Source organism: Acinonyx jubatus, chromosome C2 (assembly GCF_027475565.1).
Source record: "Acinonyx jubatus isolate Ajub_Pintada_27869175 chromosome C2, VMU_Ajub_asm_v1.0, whole genome shotgun sequence".
Classification (NCBI taxonomy): domain Eukaryota; kingdom Metazoa; phylum Chordata; class Mammalia; order Carnivora; family Felidae; genus Acinonyx; species Acinonyx jubatus.
This window is the reverse complement of record NC_069384.1, coordinates 59,003,096-59,019,049: the sequence shown is the minus strand read 5'-3', so window position 1 is coordinate 59,019,049 and position 15,954 is coordinate 59,003,096. Positions and strand designations below refer to the sequence as shown.

General features: G+C 38.6%; 1 protein-coding gene across 4 annotated transcripts in view; it reads right to left on the bottom strand.

Moving 5' to 3' along the window:
• SIDT1 (SID1 transmembrane family member 1) overlaps positions 1–15,954 on the bottom strand; it is a 111,450-nt gene that overhangs the window by 49,909 nt on the left and 45,587 nt on the right. For all 4 annotated transcript variants that reach the window (XM_053220872.1, XM_053220873.1, XM_015075318.3 and 1 more), the window contains exons 4-9: positions 9,171–9,216; positions 5,461–5,562; positions 4,759–4,842; positions 3,187–3,274; positions 1,908–1,979; positions 1,398–1,491 (exon numbers count right to left, since the gene is read on the bottom strand). In XM_053220872.1, the coding sequence (XP_053076847.1) occupies positions 1,398–1,491; positions 1,908–1,979; positions 3,187–3,274; positions 4,759–4,842; positions 5,461–5,562; positions 9,171–9,216 (486 nt within the window). The remainder of the gene's footprint in view (positions 1–1,397; positions 1,492–1,907; positions 1,980–3,186; positions 3,275–4,758; positions 4,843–5,460; positions 5,563–9,170; positions 9,217–15,954) is intronic.

Genomic DNA, 15,954 nt, shown 5'->3' with positions numbered 1-15,954 from the left:
ACCCAGTCAGTCAATCCTTGTCTGAGTTCTCCATTGTATAGTTACTATGTTTTCCCTTAGAATAACTAAGCAACTCGTGGGGATACACTTTATGGTCATGCATATATTTTGATTTTCATCAGATTTTCCTCTTAGTTTTAGTATCCACTAATTATTCTTAACCTGATATATGCAAGATGATGATTTTCCAATTCCAGCACTCCCTCCATTTTTTCCAGTCAGCTTTTGGCATTCTTATGTAGGCAAGAGTTCTTCCTTATACTGTGGGCATTTGCTAATGACTCGCTTCCTCAATGTATACCTGTTTTATTGACTTTGGATTGTATCTGGAGATATTTAGGTCATTCCTTCCTTCCTTCCTTCCTTCCTTCCTTCCTTCCTTCCTTCCTTCCTTCCTTCCTTCTTCCATCAATATGGATTCATGAATTTTTACTTTTCTCAATGGTTTATAATTTATTACTCTCCTTAAGTATTCTGATGCTCAAATTGTTCTAGATATGGTTAATGGTAGTCCCAGGGTTTTAAAATTCAATTTCTCAACTGAAAAGCTTTGTAAAGTCACAGAAGAGAATTATTTTTTTCTACTGATGCTGTTAAATTGCCCAATAGTCTGAAAACTCTGGGCTGGCTTTGTTTTCTTCAGATGTTCAAGAGGGGAAAGAACATTTGTTTATTGTAGGCCTTCTGCCATTCTTTTGTAGTTGCTTCACAGAGACCACAACAAAGTACAGAATTTTCAATGTTTGGACCTGCTCAGAGACACCAGGAAAAACTGGAGCTCTTTTTATTAGGGGCCCCAATCTCTTGGGAAGGGAAATTGTCTTAGTCAAATTACAATATAATCATTTCCTTTTTTTTTCCTTCAAGGGACATTTTACTGGAAAATTGATGCTATAATAGTAAGAAAGCACTTGGCAATGCAATATCAAAGCACATCACTCCTGCTATTTATTATACCTCAAGGTTTATTTTAGACATTAAATTTACTTGTTGATGGAATTTTTAAAGCTGTTCCTAAATCTCCATATTAGGAAGAACTCCTCATTTCCTACATTCCATAGGATTTACAGTATTTCCTGATCCAAAAAAATACCCAAGCTGTCTTTCTGTTGAGGTTTTATTAACTATGAAAATAACTAATACTCTAAACAGTACTCACTCTGTGCAGGACATTGATGTAAACACTGCAGCTATACAATTCTATGAGGTAAATTATTATCTCATTTTTGAGGAGGAGGAAACTGAAGCACAGAGAGGTTAAGTAACTAGCCCAAGGTCACACAGTTAGTGGTTGAGGTAGAGTTGAATCTGGTCAATATGGCTGTAAAGCCTAATGCTCTACTCACCACACAGAGAGAGGCAAAGGGGGTTAACATTTCTTGATACTCTTGACCTACCTGATATAATGAACAAACGCAATAAGCAGGCATCCCAAGTAGAAGGAGAAGAAGATGAGGAAACTGAGAAGGATGGATTTCACATAAATAGTTTCTGTGGGAAGAGAAACAACTTTGGTCAGGGTGTCCTCAGGAAAAAAGAGAACCATGTTCGGGACAGGATGGCTTCAAGGGCTCATCTCCATCACACCCACTCTTAAGTCCTAATATAATTCCATTCAAAGCAGCAAAGCTACTGGAGGTCACCCAGACATTCTCCACAAATGGCTACCTATCACAGTGATGACTTCCCAATGGAAGCCAGGAAGGGACTTCCTGTATACAATGTCATAATTGAGTTCCCTTTCTTTCTGGAAGAGATTTAACAACATGCTTTGATTCTCTCTTCTATCTCCAAGGTAAATATTAGTTTCTTATGATGTTACTCTGGAAGGATGACATTAGTGTTGAAGTATATGATTGCCTTCGGACATAGAAATCTTTCCATGGAATCCTAGAGCCAATACTGACCTTTAATGGAAGGAACAATGGTCACTTTAAGGTTCTTTGCTCGTTGTAGATTCCAGGTTTGGTTCTCCTTTTCTGGTAAAAAAGAAAAAGGCAAAATAGATCAGATACTTGGTTCTTGGCCTCTCATCTAAACAGTTGTTCAAAAACTGTCCACAATTAGCTCTGGTTGTTGAATTTTCTTTTAGCAAGAACTAGAGGAAAACCTAACTCCCAAAGCTGCAAACTATCTAATATGGCTTTTGGCTAAACTTTCACGATAGCCTTTGCCTCACTGCATTTTTGGTAGTATTGAAGAAGTGAGACTGTAGCCTCCCTTCTTGAGTAAAGAAAGCTTGACTCATCCTCTGATATCCACGTGGCCCAATATGCCATAGACATCTGAAGAAAATGGCTACAAAAATAGAAAGCTGTCTTGTCTTTTGCTTTGCATTATTCTAGCCAGTGAAAAAAAATTTTTTTTGTTACATAGTCATAAAATGACTTGTAGTTTGCCAAAGGACATTGGACACTGGCAAAACTCTAGAGTTAGGTAATCAAGAGATTAAAGAATACATGAAGAATACATCTCACCTAAATGTCAAGAGAACCATATTATACTGAACATTAAACACCCTCTGTGTTGATCACATGTGGCTCATCAGCTGCTGGGGGTCTGTGTTTTCAATCAATAGCCTCTTGCATTCCCACAGTAGTGACTGGGTAGTTACCCATAGCCATTTGTACTATGCCTAAGGGTATTACACACAGTCCCTGTCATTGGGATAAATGGTCCTGCTTTGCTTTCTTACTATCTTGCAAGGTATAATTTTGGCAACTGAAATTGAGAACTCTGAATTTTCCTTGTATGTCCTTGTGGAAATGAGGACTACTGATTAACACAAATGGCTCCATTACTGCTGGCTACCAAACCAGTCTTAGACAGTGGACCTTGATATGCTACATAAAATCATTATTTCACAACAGCAAATATTTGTTGAGTAAAAGGCAAACTGAGTGAATATACCTCACATGGTCTGATAGAGCCCAAGACTTTGAAAAGATGTAGTGCACTAAATGACATTTTGTAGTATCAGTAATCCTTTTAGATTTATCATTTTCTTCCCTATGTTTTTTTTTTTTTTTTTCCCAAAGATCTCTCAGACTGCCTTGCAAGTTACTGCTGATGATCCCCAATGAGAATTAGAGATGGTAGTAAGGGGCCACGGGGAGCTTTTGGCTTCCCTTCTCTTCCATTTCATTAGGTTTTTCTAAGTCGCAAACATTCCTCACTATCTCTTACCCTGGATAAAGAAAGATCCTCCACAGGCATAATCTTCAGGCTTTATCACAAATACCACGAAGAACTGCTCGCCTGGAAAATCCTTCTTCTGCATAAGACATAACAACTTATGATAGCAAGAAAGGATAGCAAGAGGGGAGAAAGTCCATGGTGGTGGGGGTGGGAGCAGAAAGAGATGAAAGAGAAGAAAAGTAAAGTTCGCCCTTGCCCCTAGTTTCTTAGAACTTTCAGATACCTATGATCTACTCCAGAGTTTAGCCACAATAAAATAATTGTTAAATCCAAAAAATTAAACAGGTACACTATTCTAATCTCAATCTATCTTGTGCCCACTGATGTGCTTAGAACTGTAATAGGCCCCATGTAAAAAAATATGTCAACAGCCTATGTTTAATAATAATACTTGTACTTTATATTTTTAAAATTAACATACTTTATTTTTAGTGTGTTTTGGGTTCACTATGTTCAGGTTTTATTATTTGAAAATCCAATGATATATGACTTTCCTAACAGTCACACAGTCACAGTTAAATAATTTAGGTTAGGGATGCAAAAGTGAGACCTGCGTTATAGTCCTGGCTTTGACTTTCTCTAAGTGTGCTTCTCTGTGTCCCGGTCTCCTTATTCACAAGTGAACAGGAGCAGAGATGTGGGATTATCAAAACTGAGGCACTAGGAAATCAAAGCCTAAGAGAAGTTTTTACATTTGATAGCTAAATCCTCATTTTTTGTTCTTTTTTTTTTTTTTAAATGTTTACTTATTTATTTTGAAAGAGCAAGAGTGTGAGCAAAGGAGGGGCAGAGAGGGAGAGAGAGGGAATCCCACACAGGCTCCACATTGATGGCGTGGAGACTAATGCAGGCCTTGATCCCCCAAACCGAGAGATCATGACCAGAGCCAATGCCAAGAGTCAGAAGCTTAATCGACTGAGCCACCCAGAAGCCCTCGTTCTTTGTCCTTTAGTAGACAGTATCACCTTACTTTGGAGAACAGATGAAGTTGTAGGTACCTTAAGTAAATACCACCTTAAAGGCAGGGACAGAATCTTTTTGAAAAGCATTTTTGCTATAAAATTACCATTGAAATAATTTAATTACAAATAACAAAAGGGCAAATGGCTGTACACATGAGGTCCATATTCCTTTGAACCTATCCATTCTGTCCAGAGTTGAAGTCCTTTTTTGGATACTGTTACAGGTATACAGAGTATTAGAATATGTTTAATTACTTTAAATGGATCAGATAAACTTTACACTAAATCGGCATCTCCCAATAAGTACACTGGCATCTCACCTTACCTCTCTAAGCAATCTGTCAGATATATGTCCCACTGCATCATGGGTTCCCAAGACCCCCCAAGGGGAATGGGGCCCCTGGCAGAGCACTATTGTCCACCATGGCCTGGTCTTTGATTTCAGGAGTAGGAATCCTTGTTTTAAAGCCAATCATAAAGGAAAGAGATCCAAGGACACAGTGAATGACAATACGTTTTGAATGCTCGTCCAGCAGGTAACCTGACTATAAACTGTGCATTGTCTTTGACAATAGTGACCACCAAAGTGATGTCTCACCTGCAGTGTAATGGCAGCTTTCTTGGTCATGGACTGATAGACACCATTAAATTCCACATTGTGGTCGAGATCATATACTGGGCACTACAACATGCATGAAGGATAAAAAGGAAAGCATCACTAAAGCCATACTACACACAACACACATTCTACCCAGAGGATCACAGAGCAAGGGGTTCCTTACTAAGCCAGAAAGCATGAAAAGTTTTCTCTGAGGAAAGTCATGAAACAGTCCTCCTAAAGCTTAGTGCCTTGCCTTCTAAAGTCCTCTAAAGGTCACTTTATATCAAAAAGAACTGAAAAGATGGTCTTCAAGTATATAACACCTTTCCCATTTTTTATTAACACATTTGAGGCAGAAAAGGGCCCATTGTTAGAGTAAGACTTTTAAAACAGAATAAATGATAGGTTTCGATATTTCTTGTGCAGCCCACAATTTGGTCTTCCTTATTCTTTGTCATAATCCTCCCTCCCTTCTTTCCATTGCTTATTTTGGTGAGGAGTCAACTATTCTCTATCTCCCCAAATCAATGTCTCCAAACAGACAATCCACTTGTGTGTACAAGATACTGTTTTTATTATTTAACAGTTTTGCAGGAGATACATAGTAAGAGGACAACATAGTCCCCACCCTTCTCTTTCATTTACCCTGTGACAACATAATGCTCCATATTGAAAAACTGACAAGTTATTAAGACTCACCATGATATTCTGGACTGAGACAACAGAACATGGATAAGCCATTTCAGACCTGACTTTAATAATAACTGAGTCCACATCATCAGGAAATTTGTATAGAAAATACTGAGAATAAGAAAAAAGAAAGACATGATTTGTTAATACTAAGTAATGTTTACAGTTATGAACTCAAAACTAGATTTACATGAATAGGATTGTTTCCTTTCTAGTACAAGGCACAAAGTTCAGATGTAAATCTCCATTCATTCCATCAGCCATTCATCTCATACATATTGAGCAACTGCTCTGTGCAGGGCTCTGGGCTCTGTGCCAGATTATTAGGGATAAGCAGTGAACAAAACAAGGTAGCCATTTCAGACAATGTCATTTCATTTGCTAGCATTTCTTTCCCAACTAAACTTGGGTATACTTCATTCCAGTTTCTGCTTAAGAAAATCCCTCCAACCCTCTGAACTAGGGATATTCAAGATGTAATCTAAGCCAAGATTTACTTCCATGGGATCATTTTGAAATAGGAAATTCCACTTTGAAAAGCAGATAAGTGGTTCTTCAAGATTCTTAACCACCTTCCTATAGGCGAGAATTACTACCAGGCCCACCAGGCCCCTAGACTTCTTGCTAAAGAATCTGTTTCCTGGCTGGAATATAGAGAGACAATATTTCCATTCAAAGATCAAGCGCTACATCTATTCCCCTGAAATATGTTCACAATTTTGAGCAGGCTGAGATATTCTTTAAAAGTATTTCTCAGATATTGTAAGAATCAGGAAATCAGAAGTTATACCATTTACCTAGATTAGATTATGAATCCACCGTTTATTAACGCTGAGTTTTAAACATATTGATAATAAATGAAGAAAGGGGACTTTTGTCAATAATTATAAATGTGGTAGCTGGTTGAGAAGCTTAACATTAAATATCTGATTAAGATTTTGAGGATACCAACTAAAACAAGCCCAATATCCTAGGACTCTAATAAATCTATCAGGTTTTTTTTTTTTTTAATGTTTATTTTTTTTTGAGAGAGAAGAAGAAAAGAGAGAGCTGAGGGGCGGGAAGTAGAGCTGGGGTGGGGGTGGGGGGCAAAGGGTCCGAAGCAGGCTTTGTGTTGACAGCACAGAACCTGATGTGGGGCTCAAACTTATGAACCTTGAGATCATGACCTGAGCCGAAGTTGGAGGCTCAACCGACTGAGCCACCCAGGCGCCACAAATCTATCAGTTTAAAGGAGAGGCAAAACATGTAAAAACTTAATTTTGAATTCTAACATCCTCTTTACTAACCTTATTCTGAGAATCAGAGAATAAAAATAGAATATTTTTCAATAATCCAAAGACTTCTGATGGGGAAAAAAATAACCTCAAGATTAAGGAATGTCATTAACATTGCTGTTTGGAAGTCTGTTCACACCTTGTCACAGATGGCAACACTTCTAAGAACCCACTTCATTTTGATCTTTCATCTTGGACCCTGATTCAATACATGTAAGACAGAGGTCTATCCAAAGGTGAATGGTCTGGAATTCCCAAGAGGTGTTCTTGGTTCCTAGGGAAGCCAAACTTTGTAACCTAAGAGCATTGTTATGATTACTGTTAGCAATAATGAGTATCATATCTATTTCTTTTTATTATAGGAGTTGGTTTTGTGCAAAAATCAGACATCTACTGAAGCTTTCTCTTTTTGCCAAAATATTATCAGTCTTCTTTATCTCTAAATTACCATAAACCTCAAATAAATACTTTTGACCCTTGCCTCGAGAATCTAATCACAAAGAAGCAAATGACAAGTACCCAAAGCAATGGCTGGAATTTAGGCCACAAATCACCATCTTGGGTCTTCATTACCCACCCAGTTTCTGTAACCTGCTTCTATCTGATAATCAAGGTTCTGTGAGAATGTGCAGTCATTTGGATGGTTTTATACAAATAGAAAATCTTTCCTACAGTTGAAGGGGATATAAAATCTAGGTCAAAATGGGAACAGGTAATAGTAAAGTAAAACTTTCATAGATATCAAATAATTTCTATTTTGTTTTTTAGTTCTAAGTATGTTTTACTCTAGTTTGAGATTTATATACAAACTACTTAGAATTTCATATTTACATACCTTTTTTAAAATGAGAGAAAGCTATAATATATAATCCTCACTGATTTTCTTTTTTAAAAAAAATTTTAATGTTGATTTATTTTTGAGACAGAGAGACAGAGAGCGAGTGGGGGAGGGACAGACATAGAAGGAGATACAAAATCTGAAGCAGGCTCCAGGCTCTGAGTTGTCAGCACAGAGCCCAATGTGGGGCTCAAACTCGTGAATTGTGAGATCATGACCAGAGCCAAAGTTAGACGCTTAACCCACTGAGCCACCCAGGCTCCCCTCATCACTGATTTTCTACAAACTGAGAGTGCATTTCAGCATTCAGTTAGTTACCATATTTAGTATATCTCCGTACAGCACTATTACACTATACTCTTTGTGTGGTTGGGATGTAAGTTTTTCCTCTTTTTAGATATCTCCCATTGCACCTAGCAACTAGTGCTTTCACATATTTCATGAATTAAGTGGCCAATAAATGTTGAGGGCAATTCTTGTGGGCCTGTAGTCCTCTTTTGTCACTGGGTGGCAGTATATATGCACTGTGGAGGCCTTCACTGATGGGAAATTGAAGTCTTAAAAGATGCATGGGAGTTGGCCCACACAGGTTTGGGGGGCTGATTGTGCACATCTCATCCCAACTCTGTATTCAAGGGCATCATGTTGGCACCTTATGATTGGCCATAATGGAGGTATTTACACCACAGAAATGGGCAAATGCTACAAATCAGGGGTTTCTCTCTGGGAACTGGTTGTTAAATATTTACCAACACATAAGTGCTTGTAATAGATTTAAACAGTATCCATATATTGTGTTAATTCCAGTTTTAATACATTCAATGCAAAAATTAAGTAGCCATTTATGACCTAAGCTGTATTACAGCCTACAGAAGATTTACAATAAATATCGGGACATTAAATAAATCTGTGATAAGCCTGCTATTGCATAGACTTAACTCTTTCAGAGGCTGTGAAAAAATAAAAAGGTAGCCAGAAGTGTCCATGGAAAAGCAGCTTAAAGTTTTCATGTATTTTTTTTCATGTATTTATTCTGCTTATGATTATGGTTTAATGGAGAGCACAACACACATATCTAATTCTTCTAATGTCAGCATTCCTGTTCTCTCTTTATGACAGGAGAAACTATTATACCATAACACTCTAGAAATTAAAGTATGTCCCATTTTTATTGTATTTCTCAGTTGATTAATTATTTGTGTACCTGTTTTGTGTTTGGCCTTCCACTCCCTGTCCCTCCCCATTTTGATAATAAGGTTCATGAGGGCAGGAGTTATATCTCCATCTTCTTCATATCATATCCTCAGCACCTAGTTCAGTCTAGTACTGTCCTTGGTGCATAATAGATGCACAGTTTGCTAACAGTTGAGCCAAGGAACATCTGCAAACAAATGTCATGCCTCTCATTTCACACCAGTTAAGGGGGTAAGATCGAATGTTGTGTCTAAAGTCCCAGTAATATGAACGACATTCCAAAAATACAAATATATCTCAAATTGTGAAAGGTCAAGGGCAATGCCACATGCTGACTCTGCCTATTACCATGGGTTTGTTGGGTAATGTCAGTAGGTAGAATCATGATAACCTTGAAATGCTTCACTTACCTGAGGTTGAGAGGGGCTGGCAGTGAAGTGAAAGGCAACATTTGTCCTGAGAAATGTAAGTGGGAGAAAGAAAAGGGGGAAAAGTGAGAGAAAAGCTAAGTTAGCAAGCAAAAAATATTTATGTAAAAGAAAACCACCCTAAACTAGATGCAAGGAGAGCCTTACTCTTTGTGAAAGGAATTCTAGTCCTGTCAAACTGACCAAGTAAACTGCATGGGGACTTGGTTTCAACTCTCAAGAATGATCAAACTGGGGAGGGATCAATTTTATGTCTCTATACACCCATGATGTCGTGCCTATGGAAATAATTACTTTGTTTGGCCTGAATTTTGGGGAACCTGAGCCTGAACTTCTTCTGGGGCCCTTCCCAGCTTCATCCCTCAGTGCTCTCTAACAAGTCTTTCTCCCCACTGCTAGTTTTCCTTTTCAAAAAGTAAAACAGTTTTAAAAACCTTATTAAAGATTCCTTTATAAAGGACATGTCAAGACATTTAACAAGAGGTTTATAACTGGAGGTGTTGTTTAGAAGTCATAAAACTTGAGCACTGTTTCTAAATTTAACGACCAACGATTTTAGGCTGTTGGCAGACTGGGCTCAGAATTTAACAATGGGTGCAATGTGTATGTATTTACTCTCAACAGATATTATCAGTGTCAAGGATTCATTCTGCTGAAGCACAGTGGAAAACTTGTGGCTCTAAGTCAGCTAACGAAGCCAAATCTAGTTGTGTGTTTGATCCTGAGATTCCACAACCAGAGTCAGGACCCTGGTGCCGTGCGTGGCTGGGTAGTGTTGTGTCATCTGCTATTACCAGGGCAACACGGGGCCTTCAATTCTGTTCGTTGCCAGGTCAGGGGAAGGAAAACGACACTGATTTTCTTGGCTAGCAACAGACAGCATGAGATTTCCAGATGCAACCAGTATTCTTTGGCCAGGAATTTCTTTTTTATACTCTGAAAGTATGGGCATCGATATGATTTTTTCCCCTTGTCCTTTATGTTTTCTTTACCAGTATAATCACATACAAACTTCCAAAACATTGTTTTCTTTAAGACTATCACACTTCAGTCCTCTCTTTCTCATAGAGTCAACAGTGTGTGTAAAATAAACATCGTGTCTGTTGCAGATGAAACATTTTGCTTCCTTCCCCATGGGTCCTGTCAGAGGCTGGGGGAGGTTGAATTAACCAAGAGTCGTTAACCAACAGAACAAAGCTAACTGAGACTCTCGTATACCTCTAGAGAAAGAGGTATAAACATTTCAACTTATTTGTTTAAAAAATTCAACACAGGAAACAAAGGTTTATTTGATAAATAAAAACTAAAAGCTGACTTTGTTCCCCTGTTTTGATTAGTTTAAGGGAGGGGGGAAGGGAAAGAGACCAGATGGTGTCAAGAGAGGTGGGTGTGCAAATAAGGGAGGCAGGAAAAGAAGAGGAAGAGAGAGGCCCATGGAGAAGGTAGAAGAGAGAGGAGAGATACATACAAGAGAAGAAGAAAAAAACAGAAGAAAAAAGAAAGGGGGTTTGGAAGAAAGGGTAGGTGGGAAGACAGGCAGGGACAAAAGCTAAGTAGTTTTTGAGGTGGGTACCAGAGAGGACTGTGAGATACACGACATCTTCTTCATCTTAGGATAGCCAGCCCCTGGCACAGAGCCCAGTGGGCGTGCAAAACCCCCACTTTGTTTGTTGAAGGAAATTATGCCCTATTATTCATTTGGACTATGGACTTCAGAATATCATTCCCTGTTATCTCCTTACTGCCATCTGTTATGAACTCCCTTCGCTCACCCCAACCCTTCCACCCACCTTCTGGTCATGTGTAACCCTCCACCTCATCGCTCTGGTCTAAGTAGAAGTACAAACTCTGAATGGATGTGCTATATCCTATCCTTTCTTCCCTCCTCTGGGACTCTGCTTCTACAAAATTCAACAGTCCTATAAATTTTATACACTCTTGGTTTATAAATATACTAAAATCTCAACCACTTTCAAAATAAATAGTAAACAAAAATGCCCCAACAAAATGTCTCCCTTTTTCCTATATTTTGCTCCTTTGATGTCATTTATATTCTCCCTCTCCTTCACAAACTAGCTTCTTAAAATAGTATTCCGCTCTCATCCCTCATTTGTTTTTTCCTCTCCCCACTGCCATCAGGATTCTTTTCCCACCATCCCCCTGAAGTTGCCTTTGCTGAGGGTAAGTCGCCTCCTAATTGCTAAAGCCAGTGACTTCATCCTTAACTTTACCTCTCTGTGACATTTGACTCTGACGACCACTCCCTCTGCCTTGAAACTTTCCTCCCTTGGGCTATGTGACACCTGCTTTCCTTGGGTTTTCTCTCACACATTTGGCTATGCCTACTCAGCTTCTTGTGATAGTTCTGTTTCTCAGACGACCCCTTACATAAGTACGTTCCCCACAGTCCCATTCTTGACCTTCTCATTTTCCTTAGCCACGTACATTATGTATCTATACAATATATAATGGCAATTAAATATTATATATTACATATTATATTTAATACTTTGTCATTAATATAATAGTAAACATTATATTTAATTACTATATATTAAATGTATATTCAATTGCCACAAAATCCATACAAATGTCAGTTAATCTCGGGTTTCCATGTCCAGCCCAGGGCTATCACGTGAACTCCAGTCATGGAAGAGTCATTATCTGCTGGGCTTCTGCACATGGCTATCCCTCAAACATTCAAACTGCACGTAATCAAAATGGAATGTGCTGTAATTTCCCTGTTCCTGAGCCACTAGGTCTGTTTGGTAGGAAACCTCACCAGACTTCTGACATCATTGCTGGAGTCATCTTGGACTCCCTTTTTATTGACTTCCACATTTGATTCATCAGCAAGTCTTACTCTTAGTGTAAATGTAACCTGGATGCACCTGACCCACTTGAAGCACTATCTTTGCCCAATATGGCATTCACTAAGAAAACAATTGGAAAAGTAACGGAAATCATTACTGTGGTCTACCCTCAAATACTTAAGGGTGATTATCTAGTGTGACACATGACCAAATGGTCTAAAAGCCTCTTCACTTACCTATTTTCTCAAAAAAATCTACCACTTTTCACAGCTTGGTAGCTGAACTATCTCACTCAAAACTCTCTCAACACAGACTCAAATCCTTGATTAGAAGACTGGAGGAGGGTCAAAGGCTGCAGGTACTCATATAGGACTATATATTTTTTATTCTGCCACATGTATTTTTTGAATTTGTGAATTATCCTTATGTATATTACTTAACCCCTTTTCTCCCTGACAACTTTATTGCTGCTATAACACATTCAGTCCCTAATCATTGTTTATTCTTCTCTACTCAAATAACTTTTCATTTGTCTATATGTCCCTGCCCTCTCCTCTCTCCAGTTCATCTTCCACGTGACTACTAAATTCATCTCTAAAAATCAAATTTGTTTATCTTATTCTGTTGCTTGAAATCCTTTAGTGGCTCCTGTAACCTGAAAGGTGAAGTCCAAACTCCCTGGTTAAGCATAGAAGATCTCAAAATCAAGGATTGGGTACAGCTACCCGTGTCTCCACCCTGTCTCCTCTTATTCCACTTCAGGCACCGTGGGCCTGCCTCCTTGAAGCACTTCTACTCAGGCTGCTCTCTGTAAGCCAGACCTTACTTCTGAGCATCATGCTGCTGTGTATCCAACACCCTGCCAAGCATCTGTACGTCATGTTCAACATGTCCCAGAGTGAACTTATCCTCTCTTCCTTCCTTCCTCAACATTCTCATTTTCCCTTAGTGACCTTTTATGGGGTAGCAGGCCACCCTTGACTCTCCCATTTCCCTTACTCCTCATACCCCATCAAGTTTTGTCAATGTCACCTCTAAATTCTTCCATTCATCTCATTATTATCTTGACTGCTGCATCCACCTTCAATTTTCTGCATCCAGTTTCGTCCCCTTCAAATCCTCCACGCAACCATTCCGACTTAGACAACTGCCAGAATTTCTTCACGGTCCTTCTGAGCTCCGCCCAGCCCATGATCAGGTGCCTGCCTGCTCCAACAGCCTCCTGCTCCTCCCTGTCTGCGACTTCACACTCCGCAACATGAGTGAGGGATAGTTGGATGGCAGGGAGTAATGCTTTAAGACAGAATTTTATTTTTAAGACTCAATTGAAATAAATGCTTCATGGAATTGAGAAATATATTTAGGGCAACATAAACAGTGGGAGGACAGCTTTAAACACAAAGTAGAAATAGCATATTATAGTGGCAATTGCTCAGAGCTGGGAGTCAGAAGTAGTATCTAGTCCTGATTTTATCCTTTCCTAGCTGTGTGTTTGGATTAGTCACTTAACCTCTCTGGGCGCCAGTTTGCTCATCTGTAAAAATGAGGTGAGTGGATTCAATTTCAAAAGTTCCTTTCATTGTTAAAATATATGCTTCTAGAAAAAAATCCTGAAACATGGTTCATATACCTTCTAGTGTGCCACTCAAAAACTTGCAACAGAAACTGCCATGTTGGGAATTTTTGAGTTGATTTTTCAGCATCTCTCCCAACACCTAGACTTCAGATCTCACCACAGTCCGCAGCTCCTGCTTGTTATCATCATCCTCTGGATTTCTGAGTCACCAGCAAAGTTGGTGTGGGACAAACCAGAGCCAAGGAGAAAGAGACATACATATTTCAGTAACCATCTCTTCTCAGACTTATCTTATTCTCATAAAAACCCTAGTAACCATACAGTTTGAAATGCTCTGAATGTCTGGTTGCTGAGGTCATCACATGATAAGAGGTGGAAGCAGAAAACAACACGAAGGAACAGATTTGCAGTTCCAGCAGCATGCATATCATTCATTAACACTTGCGCAGACCTGTGACCTTATGATTTCAGTTTCACAGAATTCAGTTCTCCAAAGGGTCTAATTAGCCTCACAGGAAAACCAGCCTTAGAATTCAAGTACACTGCCACCAGATGACAGTCACAGGTCGAAGACACAGAACCAATCAGTAAATGCGATGCTTCTCTGAAGTTCAAACTGTACTCTGTTCAAGTAATGTGCGACAACCTCCTTCAAACGTATCACCGCGAATTCCCACATTGTTTAATATCATAAATAGTTAAGTATTAAAATCATTAAATGTAAGCACCATATTTAGAAATTGCTTAGAGGTAGTGGTTCTTAACTCTGGCTACACATTAGAATCACCAGGGGAACTTTAAAATTATATATACTAATGCTCAAACCTCCCTCCTAGAAACTCTGACTTAGTTGATCTGGGTGGATTTTGTCTATCAGAGAAACTTTTTCTGTCTTTTTTGGGGGGAGGGTGGGAGTGAGAGTTTTTTGCTCTTGAAATTACCATGTCACTTTTTTCTACACCAAAATTAATGGAGGGACTTGGAAAAAATGCTGTGACTACTCCTCCATCCTTCTAACCATTCACTCCTCCATCTGTCCATCCATTGCTATGGGCACACATTGTCAAGAGCTGCACAGAAGACCAAGGTAAATATCCGATTCCTATTAGCAACTCTACTGGCTATCGACTTCTTTATAAACTGCCTTAGAAAAGTTAAGGTGAGATTTATAATAGAACAAAACATTCTGATTACAAAAATAAACTGCAGAAGTATCATATACTATTTGTAAATATTCTGACTTAAAAAAATTAATCTTTTTATTGAAGCATAAAAAACATATGAAAAAAGCACAAGTCATAAATATGTATCTGAACGAATCCTTACCAGGTAAACAACCATATACTTCCTCTTTCCTCTTCAAAGTTACCACTATCCTGACTTCCAATATTACAGAATAGTTTTGCCTGTTTTTAAACTTCATATAAATGGAACGAAACAGTATGTATTCCCTTTGTCTCGTGTCTTTTGCTTAACATTGTGTTTGTGAGAGTTATCCATGTTGCTAGGTACAGCAATGGTTTGTTCATTTTTATTGTTGTAGAGTATTCCCTGGGATGAATAGGACAATTATATATTTAGGAGTTGGATTTATAATAAGTAGGTGTGAAATTGCATTGTCAGTCTTCGCAAATTATAGAAATTGGTACATGTAGGGAAATCTCCTTATAGTTTTAATTTGGTAGCTGATAAGGTTGGGTTTTAGAACCATTTGGATACCTTCTTTGGTAAAGTGTCTGTTAAGCTCTCTTGCTTATTTTTTTTCCAATGGGCTTGCTTTATTATATTTTAAAAAACAGGTATAAAAACAATACTAGTCATTTCAAATAATTGACTTGTGATTTGGTTGGTTCTGTCCACTGTTGATTTGTTCTCTATTTCATTGTTTTATGCTCTTATTTTATTACTTTCTTTTACTTTCTTTGAGTTTTATTTTCTAACTTCTTGAAATGGACACTTACCACACTGATTTTCAGCCATTCTTCTTTCTTAACATATACATTTGAAGCTATACATTTGCCTCTAAGCAGTGCTTAGCTGCATCCCAGAAGTTTGGATATGTCATATTTTCATTATCATTTTTTTCTTTTTTTTTTTCAACGTTTTTATTCATTTTTGGGACAGAGAGAGACAGAGCATGAAAGGGGGAGGGGCAGAGAGAGAGGGAGACACAGAATCGGAAGCAGGCTCCAGGCCCTGAGCCATCAGCCCAGAGCCTGACGCGGGGCTCGAACTCACGGACCGCGAGATTGTGGCCTGGCTGAAGTCGGACGCTTAACCGACTGCGCCACCCAGGCACCCCTCATTTTTTTCAAAATATTTTCTAATTTTTATGGTAATTACTCTTTGACTCATAATTTATTTAGAAGTAAGCTAC